The 11,261-nt window shown below is 33.7% G+C and overlaps 2 protein-coding genes across 3 annotated transcripts; one reads left to right on the plus strand and one right to left on the minus strand.

The window, feature by feature from the left end:
* Positions 1-814: 814 nt before the first annotated feature.
* LOC111404441 lies at positions 815-3,709 on the plus strand. The gene is made up of 8 exons (XM_023033248.1): positions 815-934; positions 1,090-1,207; positions 1,359-1,933; positions 2,016-2,185; positions 2,268-2,404; positions 2,500-2,575; positions 2,750-2,889; positions 3,432-3,709. Exons 1-8 carry the CDS (start codon positions 815-817, stop codon positions 3,707-3,709), a joined length of 1,614 nt encoding a protein of 537 aa, XP_022889016.1.
* A 2,200-nt stretch (positions 3,710-5,909) lies between these two features.
* LOC111403310 lies at positions 5,910-10,666 on the minus strand. 2 transcript variants are annotated; one of them, XM_023031759.1, is made up of 6 exons: positions 10,298-10,666; positions 9,780-9,834; positions 8,463-9,569; positions 7,673-7,795; positions 7,380-7,529; positions 5,975-6,328 (listed from the first exon to the last, which is right to left on the minus strand). In XM_023031759.1, exons 3-6 carry the CDS (start codon positions 9,561-9,563, stop codon positions 6,191-6,193), a joined length of 1,512 nt encoding a protein of 503 aa, XP_022887527.1. In that variant the 5' UTR covers positions 9,564-9,569; positions 9,780-9,834; positions 10,298-10,666; the 3' UTR covers positions 5,975-6,190. The 2 variants fall into 2 exon arrangements, with proteins under 2 accessions (XP_022887528.1, XP_022887527.1); XM_023031760.1 differs by lacking the exon at positions 9,780-9,834 and having other exon boundaries at positions 5,910-6,328; positions 10,298-10,664.
* Positions 10,667-11,261: the final 595 nt, after the last annotated feature.

An 11,261-nucleotide genomic window follows, 5' to 3' on the forward strand; every position in this document is an offset into this window, starting at 1 on the left:
CTCCGCCGCCGCCACGCGCCGCCTCTCCCGGAGCGCCTCAACCTGCTGATGATGGGTATGGCCTCCGTTTGTCCAACCGAGCTTTGGTTTGTGAGTAATTGCAAATTTTCAGATTCGGGTTCTAGGTTGAAGATGCGAAAATCAGCCGATCTTGAGCCGTTTTTTGCTACCCAAGCTCTGATACCAGATGTTAGGATCTTCTTTAAGCTGCTCAAAGTGATTTTCGGGCTCAGTTAACCATTAAACATCGAATTCAACTAAAATCGAATTCAACATCAATTTGGAGTCACCAAAGCCGCCGGCGCCTCTTCCTCCTATGGTTGCTTTCCTCCTTTGCTTTGTTGATTCAATCCACACATTTAGGATGGATACCACTCAGGTAAGTTTCACAAAGACTCAAGCAATTGGGATGGAGAAGAAATCACGAAGAATATGAAGGCAGAAGGACACGGCAGAACACGACAGTTTCTCTATCTCACAGCTTCAACTAATGGACCGGTTTAACTAGGATGAAAACACCAATATATATAGTAAGTCAAATGGCCAACATAAGGTAAGTAGGGATATGGTAAGCAGGCTCGACTAGGGTTAACTTCCAATGGAAAGAATCAACAAGCCACAAAGAGTATTAGCCGTCCAATAGGTAAAGCAACGTTTGGTCGGTTCATCCATTATTCGATGTTAAATTATCGTTCAGTCATTCATGTTGACTGATAAAATTGGTTCTCATCATCGCCCGGGAGGTCGTTTGACAACATAATGTCTAACAGAGAATGATAACAAAAATAATACAATTGAGAAAGGACACTGTGTGATGAATGAAGAGGTGTCTACTGACAAAGATAATGAACCATTTTCTCTCGACCTTATTGATCCAGCAAATTGGGGAAATATGAATACGAATTTAAGAGATTTAATTGTATTGAAAGGTCTTGTAAGAGAAAATGATATGATTTTTCCAAAAAATAGAGCAAATCAACACTTCTATCCATACATTACGTTCGAAGATTACCTAATGGAGAGACGTATGATAGAAAATGGTTGATATATTCAAAAAGTTTGGATAAAGTATTTTGCTTTTGTTGTAAGCTATTTAAGAATGATGGGATCAGAACTCAATTGGCACATGATGGAATAAATGATTGGAAAAATATTGGTGAAAAGCTTAAAATGCATGAAGTGAGTTGTGACCACATCAATAACATGAGTAAATGGATAGAAATGGAATTAAGATTTCGAAAAGAGTCAAACAATTGATAAAAGTGTGCAAGAACAAATCAATAGAGATAGAGAACATTGGAGACAAGTATTACTGAGAATAATATCTGTGGTGAAAACTCTTGCTAAAAATAATTTAGCATTTCGTGGGGATAATAAGAAGATATATCAAGAAAATAATGGTATCTTCTTAAGCATGATTCAAATGATTACTGAGTTCGATCCCGTAATGCAAGAGCATGTTTGTCGAATAAAAAATAAAGAGATTCATTATCATTATCTAGGACACAAAATTCAGAATGAGCTGATACTTATGCTAGCGGGCGAGATAAAAAAAATAATCATTGAGAAACTCAAAAATTCTAAATACTTTTTTGTTATTCTTGATTGCACTCCAGATACAAGTCATGAAGAACAAATGTCTATAATATTGAGGTGTGTAGATATTTCGGCAAGTCCAGTGAAGGTTGAAGAATTCTTTTTAGGATTTTTATTGGTGGATGATACATCAGGTAAGGGACTTTTTGATGAACTAGTGGATGCTTTGAATAATTTAGAACTTGATATTGATGATGTAAGGGGTCAAGGCTATGATAATGGTGCTAACATGAAAGGACAACATAAAGGAGTTCAAAGTAGATTATTACAACTAAATCCTAGAGCATTCTACAGTCCTTGTGGATGTCATAGTCTTAATCTTGCACTTTGTGATATGGCCACTTGTTGTTCAAAAGCTAAATCTTTCTTTGGGGGTGGTGCAACGTATATACACTTTATTTTCTTCATCTACTAAACAGTGGAAAATTTTCAAAGAGAATGTAACTGGTCTTACCATTAAGCCCTCGTCACAAACTCGGTGGGAAAGTCATATTGAAAGTGTTAGAGCGATAAGATTTCAAGCTCCGCAGATAAAAAAAGCGTTACTTCAATTAGCAAATATTGATGATCCTAAGACAAAAAGTGGAGTGTTTGGCAACATATGAAATTGACAATTTTGAATTCTTACTTGGGATGATTATTTGGTATGAATTATTGAATAATGTTAACAGAGTAAGCAAACATTTGCAAGCGGAAGACATGCATATTGATGTTGCTATAGACCATTTAAAAGGCCTCATTTCATTTTTCAAAAGTTATAGAGAATCTGATTTTGAATCGGCCATGGTAGATGCTAAAGAGATTACAAGTGAATTAGAAATTGAACCGATCTTTCGTGAAAAAGGGTTATACATAGAAAAAAACAGTTTGATGAGACTTCTTCTGAACATATAACACAAACAGCTGAAAAATCTTTTAAGATCAATTATTTCTTATATATAGTGGATCGAGCTCTATCATCATTTGAGAATAGATTTGAGTAATTTCAGAAATATGATGATATTTTTGGATTTTTATTTGATTTGAAAAGACTTAAATTTATTGATGATGATGTTTTGAAGTGTTCTTGCATTAAATTTGAAAATTACTTAAATCATAATACGATTTCTGATATTGATGGAACAGATTAATTTTCTGAGTTGAAAATTTTAAGGGAAGCGATATTTGAAAACATATTTGGAGCAATTGATGTATTGGATTATATTAAGAGAATGAACTGTTGTTTTGCAAATGCCTGGATTGCTTACAGAGTATTATTGACCATTCCTGTCACAGTTGCCTCTGCTGAAAAAAGTTTTTCAAAGTTGAAATTGATTAAGACTTATCTTCGATCATCCATGTCACAAGAGCGATTGAATGGATTAGCTATGATTTCTATTAAAAAAATATGTTGGAAAAACTTGATATTAGTAGTTTGATTACTAATTTTACATCTCAAAATGTAAGAATGTTAAATCTTATGCTAGTCTAATCTTTCGAGTTGTGAAAGAAGTTTTATTTTGCTATTCCATCTTTTGAATTGTATAAAGTTTTCTTTTTAATATAAAAGTGTTAATTATTTAAATATTTACATATTGTTAGACTTGTAAAATAAATTTTGTGTTGAGGGGCCTCATATTAATTAAACGCCTAGGGCCTCTAAATTTTCAGGGCCGACCCTAAACAACCGTGTATATATGTTTGTATTTCAGCAGCCTTTTATGTCTTTATGATGCTCACAGCCGCCCTGTTTGGCTCTCAAAACAAAATCCAATTCTTCTCCAATATCTCAGCCCAATGGTCGTGTGTTTTGTATATAATCCCAGCAGCCTATGTATGTATATAATATATATCAGCAGCTGGCAGTTGTATGCGTATCTATTCCACTCTTTTCTCTCTTGTTTTCCAAGCTGCCGAAAATTGTATGTGCTTCCCCAAATTCAGCAGCTGTGTTCCCTCAATTTTTTGTGTTTTTGTGTGTATATATCATGCAAATTCAACCCCTCTTTCTGTGCGTATACTCCTCTCTAATTTCACAAGGCAGACGCTTAATTTCTCTTCTCTCCCAAACAATGTGCGTATGGAATATCTCTCAATTATGGCAGCGTCCAAGCTGCCGTTTCTTCTTCTGTAGGTTAATCTCTCCCTTTGTATCTGCATGCATGTGAGTATATATATTAACCTAGCAGCCACAATATTTGACTAAAAATGGACTCTCATTTTCTTTCCCTTTCAATTACTTGACTTTGGCCGTGTCTTCCAGGCTTCCAGCCCACTTTTTGTGTAAGTTGGATTCCTAATTGTTAATGAATTTGAATCCTATACAAGTCCAACAATGAGGCCTATTTAATTTATTATTTTCTTCAAGTCCTCGACTTTCATCCACGACTAATTTAGTACCCCTACTTTGGATTTTTTCATTTTTCGTCCTTTTTACTTATTTCCTTCAATTCCTTTTTGTTTATAAAGTTTTACCTATTAAACGTAAAATACAAAAATTTAGGATATCGTTTGTCAAAATAACAATCAAATATTGCTTTTTAGATATTAAATAAGTATATAAAATATACTTATCATCCAATACAAATTCCAATTCCCAATAAAGCTTCCAAATAGAACTTCAATTAGAAATTGTCAATAAACTTCAAATAGGATTCCAAATAGAATCTTCTTACGGTACACTTTAATTAAAACTCTCAATTATTCTCACCAAAAAATTTAGATCACACCCAAATTCTAACAGTGTAATCACAAGATCACTATCTCAACTCACTTACAAATTCCATAAAAAGTGTCAGTTTCTAAGAATATAAAAACATGAAAGCTAGATGATAAGTTAGTAGTCCTACGAAATATGTGGTAAAATTAATTGTCTAACTATAAAAAGTAAAATTTTAGGGAGAAAAAAATGAAACCTAAATGGCATAGTGACTTTTAAAAAAAGAATGGACACTTGAAAGAATGAATTGATGAACCGTTTGATAAGACTTTTGAAGTAATTTTGCATTTCAAGAAATAAGTGGATGATAAGTGAGTAGACCTACGAAATATGTGGTAAAATTAATTGTCTAACTGTAAAAGGTAAAATTTCAGGGAGAAAAAAATGAAACCCAAATGGTATAATGACTTAAAAATAAAAAAATAAAAATAAATAAAAAATAGAATGGACACTTGAAAGAATGAATTGGTGACCCATTTGATCAGACTTATGAAGTTAAAAGTTGTTTTCAAGACTAAGAAGTTATTTTTAAATGTGTTTGGATAATTTTTTAAAAATATTTTGTCTATTAGAAGAATTTTAGAGATAATTGGGTTAAGATAACTTTTTCAGAAAACTTTGTTACAAGAAGTAGAAGACCTACCAAATGGACCGTGAATGTATCTTGAAATCTTCCTTCGTCTTTCTTGTGTTATTTTCTCTTTCTACCTATTTTCCTAACTTTCTGTGTGTAAAATAGGATTATGGCTCACATAGGGCATGGTACATTAATATGTTAATATGGACAGGTTTAGGACTTGATTTGTTGTCTAATTCAATTATGTCATAATCTATTATCTCCACTCCAACTCTGCCCCCTGTTTGGTGTATGTAAAACAAGTTGATAAGATTCTAAACCTTACGATTAATTTGAATTGCACATTTTATGGAATTCATATTTTTATCAATATTTTTCAATTACACATTCCATCAATTTTTATTATAATCTACTTAAAATTTAATTTTTAACAAACTCAAACAGGGGCTTAAGACTAGGACCAAATTAGTGTTTAATGAGGAGATTAGTTTAATTCCGTTAACTAGTTGGTTAGGACTAGTTTTCATAGTGCAATTCAACTTGTTTCAAACACAAATCCAATTCTAACACGACTAAGATGAAAATTAAAATATTTTTGAGAACAAGCTAGCATGATAAATATTAAACTAAGGACATTGCTACATGTACATTAAACTTTACATAGTATGTTACATAATACCGTATGTCACTCTATCATTTGTCAGTATAAAATATAATCAACTTTTTCATCCGACATTTTCTTCCCATATCATTTTATGTAGGATAGGATAATTCTATTTGCACCTTATGGTGTACACAACGAATTACACCCCCACACAGAAGGGGCCCACAAATATTTTATTCTATATGGACCCACCTTCATGTTGGGGGAGGGGGGGGAGGGGGGATGTAATACTCTATGTACACCACATAGCATTTCCCTTTTATGTAATCCCTCATGTATCATATTTCTATACAAGTAGCATAATTCTTAAACTAATCAATTGTTCTAATCTTAGATGAAAAATATTAACACAAACATTTATCATATGAATAAAATGTACCAACCGAAAGTAACGAATACTTTCCATTTCTTCAACCAACATACATAAGTTCAACAAATGTCGAGCCAATCATAGGGAAATCACATAGGAGTAAATAATCAGTTAATTTACAAACAAAAGAATGCTTTCCAACCACAAAAGACCCTAATTGATAACTAACTAATGGCTTCTTTCTCGAAATATCACAAGCATGGAAAGCATGTTTACGAGGAGACTTGAACTCTATGAAGAATTTATGGTTTACGATGCAATAATGATTAACTTGCTCAAACGTTATCAAGAAGGTAGAAGTTTCTCCTTGAGACGATTTATAAGCTTAAATTTCTCCTCAGCTTCAACCTGTTGACGAATGTCACATTGCGGAGCTCGATCTGGATGAAACTTCAGCAATGCTCGTTTGTAAGCTGCTTGTACCTGAATTTCCTCATATGTCAGCGATCAATCCCCAATTGCATGTTTGACTAAGCTTAAAATTTGTTTAGAAGTAAATAAGTGAACTTTAAAATAATTAATTCTTTTGTTTTCAAAGATGAAAATCAGTAATAGTTGGAAGTCATCAACATCCACAAATATGACCACTGAACACTAATAGCATGTTTGACAAAGCTTAACTTTTTTATTTAAGTCGATCAAACATATTTTCTATCCACACATTCTGTAGAATCCACTATTATCCACACATTCCATAGGACCGACCCACAACTTATGAACACTTCAAAGCAATCCCAAACAAGCACTAAATCATAAGACGGGGGAATTAACCCTAACCACATTAGGATAAAACGTACATAATCAACATTTCTACATGGTCAAAAAATGACACCAAAAAATAATCAACATCCCCCTCTTCCCTTGATTAGAACTAAATTTTCTATAACTTTATTGCAAACTTAGAAAATAGCCCACAAATTCAAGGGAGTGCTTAGATAATTGGTTTAAATAAACCCTTCTAGGATAAAACCGCAGAAAAAATGACATTGCTAAAAAATGACAAGGTAATATTAATTTATTCATCGTAATTTAACAGTTATGCTCGTAAAAAGAGCTATAGCTCCAGAATCATACTACATTGACATAATGGCACATAATATTTCGTCATTGGACTATTTTAAACACAATCAACTTTTTCATCCCAATCATATCATGGGTCTGTTCGTAAGTGATTATGAAAATTGATTTTTCGACCATTAGAGAGAAAAAGGAGTTCTATTCATGAGTGAAAAAATAAAAAATGACGGCTGGAAGCTTGGAATAGTGAATAATGATCAAAATTTTGATTTTTTGGGATGAAAAATTGCTACCAAACGGGGGCTATATCGCTCCATCTGTCAACCACTTCTGTCAAAGTGGCATCGCCCAGATCTCCATAAGGTTATCCACTAAACAAGCAGAATCATTAACCACTTGTCACACAATAGTGACAATGGTTGATATATATTAAACAAGTGTAACAAGTCTCACCAACCTCATTTGATGATGGACAAGGCCAACCACCCACAGGGATTCCCAGAGAATGCAACAGCGAAGCCATATTGCAGCATGTCATTTCCAGTTTCTTGAGCTCCTTCCTGACCTGAGAGCGTATTACCTCCTTCAAGTTGAGATTTTCCACATCCTAAAAGGTAAATTAATGAAGAATCCACATTGTTACGAAAGCTCCAGGCCAATTAAAAGGAAAAAGTAACTTGTTAATATGCCTTCATAAATTAGCTAGCAAATGGATTGTAACTATTGAGGAAAGAGAAGAATTTCAAAAACCTTCTTTTGAGTCTCTCGTACTTCCTCCACACGCTTCTTTTGTCTATTGGCCATGTCCTGTAACCGTATGCTTTCCTCTTTTTTTCTCCTCCGCAACTGCCGCAAGCGTTGTGCTTCTTCAGCCTACATGTATTAAATACAACCTATTTCTTTATCCGAGATATTACTATTGACATTAACCCAAAAGATGCAGGGAGCAAAAGCCATTGCATGTCATGCTCAATGCAACGTGATTTCCTGAAATGGCTTTGATATTAACTGATTATCAAACAACTTTGATGCTACAGATGAGAGTAACAGTACACAAGCAACAGATATTTTCCTCTTGTTTACTCTGTTTTATTCATTTTCCATTCCCGTCTCTGAATAGCATGCTACCTATCTAAAAGATGCTTTTGACAGGCAAACTCCCCAGAATTGGCTAGCAACACAAGACGCATAATCTTCTACCCTCCCTTCAGTCCCATGCAAATGAACAATATCTCAACTATTCATTCAACAGCTGGAAGCTTCTATAACTCTGAGTGGAAATGAGTCCAACCCAGACAATACCAAAAGCCTGATCAAGGTGCAAAACACAATATGCTTTAGCCAAGATGATAAGGTCCAAAGCAAGAACAGTCTGATAAACATTAAACTATTGAAATTGAAATTAAGTTGAAGTTTTAAACTTGCCATAGGAATCCCTTCAGTTTCTCAACAAACTACACAACAAATTAAGCATAATAATTCTATCAAAATAAAACATATACGTAGTAATATAAAGAAAAAATACAGTGAACTAATAGACCTCAATTTTTAATGCTTGTCGTCGAGAAGCCAACTCTTGCTCTAGAGCTCTTTTGTATTCATCTGTTTCCTTGAGTTTTTCACGTTCAGTAATGATACAATTCTCAACACTGTATGCAGTACCTCCATTCTGAATATGTTTTTGATCATCTTCATCCTCGTCCATACTTTTTGACACAGAATCAACAAGATTTTCCACTGCCGCAACTGAAGAATTGTCCTGTTTCAATTGTGCTGCATTATCAATTAAATTCTCTTTGTTAACACTGCTAGTTGCACATGGTTCATAAGGCTTCAGATGCTCCTTCTCCTTAATATTACCAGTAAATGTCTCCTCCTGATGCTTCTTCTCTTTGTCTGTTAGAGAAGATCCGACATCATCACTGTCAGTTTCATAAGAGTTCTGATGCTTGCACATAGAAGCTTCTTCCTCTACTAAACTAGGTTTCCCATGTAAAGAGTTCATCTGAGTTTCCTCATCATCTTGGAAAGCCATTGTTGGATGATCAACTTGCTCAGCTCCCAGTCCATGGTAAGGAGAATAAGATGATGCTGGAGGGTTCAAATTTTCCTCATTCTGACAGCTGAGACTTACTGGCTCACAATGTTGGTTCTTTTTCTTCTCAGAATAGTTGCAAGGAGGATCTTTGGTTCCAGAATGTGATCTCTTGTGACCATCAGACTTTCTATAACCATAAGAAGTGCTATCAAAGGGGGCATCCTCTTCTGTAATAAAAGGAGATGGAGATTCATTTCCAGGACTGGTTTTGCCAGTACTAAAACAAACTGGGGGTTCCTTGTGCTGCCCATTCTTGCTTTCTGTACTAACATTTTGGTGGTGATCGTCATGTTGGTCGTTGTCAGAGCTTTCATCATCATCAATGCATATTACAGACCTAAATGGCCATTTTTCCTCGACCATGCTAGAACCTCTCCATTTCTTTGGCAAAGGCTCAGGAACATCAATGATAATAACACTGTCAAAATGCTCAGAATCAACATCAATCAGAACAACATTGTCAGCTTCCTTCATGTTCCTGCACCTTTGCAAGGTTTTCGTCCCAGACATTGTTGAGGATGAGAATGAACTATTGATACTCATTTGTCACTGCATGATCAAGAATGATTAGATTTTCTATTTACACAAATTCGCAGAAATACTACACACAATTATAGAAAGTTCACAACTCCGAGAAGCGGTGGCAACCAGGTCCTAATTGCTTATGATAAAGAGTCAATGTATGTATTCATATAAAACTCGCAGCCTGCTCACTTCTGCAACTGTATCCCGGCACAACAAACCGCTGAATGTACTTACAAAATGTGGGATCAGGGTCATAGATACACAGCAAGTGCAAGTTCATTTCCTCGACCTAAAACAGCACTTCATTTCAGACTGTCCTTTACCACCCTAATTGTAACATATGCATTGTTCAGCTGCAACAAATTACTTAGCAAACCCAGTTTGGTCAAATTCATTAATTCAATAATATTCCATTTTTGGTTTCAAGTTTCCATAAAATACATAAAAGTACCTTTCTTCTCGATTGCTCTCGAATTTTTAATTATATATATATATATATACACACACACACACACACACACACACAAATGATGCTCATAAGCTTTATACCAACAAGAAACCTGAAAAATTAAAAATTCAGTACCCTAATAAAACCCAAAAATCATTTAGGAAAAGCCCAATTTGTAAAATGCATTTATAACCCAATATATAGTAAAATTGAATTACAAACCGGGATAAAATGCATCATCATCTACAACTGGCACAACAATGTTTTTTAAAAAATAAATAAATTAAAGTTATGTAACTTTTACCTGCCAAAGGAGAAAGTCTTTTGGATCTGAGAATATGTTCCGGCATCGGAAACTTAAAAATGATGGGTCAGTTTTCTGAATCGAAAATTAAAAATAAAAGGAATTGAAGGCTTAAATGGATTCAAAAGATTTGTATGCTGATTGTTTTGGAGTGAAGCAATTGCAGAGTGGATTCGAACTTGCTAAGAAAACTCTTCATTTCGTATAATAGTTAAAGATAAGGAAATCTCAAATTGAAGAGCTGTTTCCCGTAATGCTGCTGTTCAAGAGGAATTATTCAATAAAAAAAAATGGGAAGACAAAGAAAACGTGTTGCATTTTAGAGAGGTCCGTTCGAAATGTGTTGCCAGAACACTCCACTCTCCCTTTGTCCGCGATGAGAACTTAAATTATTATTATAATAATTATGTTAACTTGTATTACGATTTGTAAAAGATTTATTCGTCCTCTCTATTATTAAATAAATAAAAATAATAATAAATATAAAAGTGCGTTGAATTTTTTGTATCTTAAGATTCGTTTGATTGCAAAGATGAAATTGAATTGAATTGAAAACGAATTCTAGGAAATTGAATTGCCTAGAAATTGTTTTCCTGAAAATTGTAAATTATTGTGTTTCATTGGAATAATTTTTCATGTCGAAAATATGAAATAAAAGTGTTTTTTGATCTCCGTTTGACTTTATTTTACATGAAAATTGTCAATTAAAGAGATAAATTTCACTGATATTGGGGATAAAATTGTTTCTATTGCCAACATACAAAAAAAAACAAAAATTTCAAGAAAATTATCTATCTTTTGGTGTTCGTTTGAATTTGTTTTATATGAAAATTGTTATTTAAAGAAAAATATTTTTTTATAATAATTCTTAGAATTTGTTTCAATTGCCAACAAAAAAAATCGAAAAAAAAAGTGATATAGTAACCGAGAACTTCAATTCTCACCATTTTGGTAAGAATTGGAA

Source organism: Olea europaea, chromosome 11 (genome assembly GCF_002742605.1).
Source record: "Olea europaea var. sylvestris chromosome 11, O_europaea_v1, whole genome shotgun sequence".
In the NCBI taxonomy this organism is placed as follows: Eukaryota; Viridiplantae; Streptophyta; class Magnoliopsida; order Lamiales; family Oleaceae; genus Olea; species Olea europaea.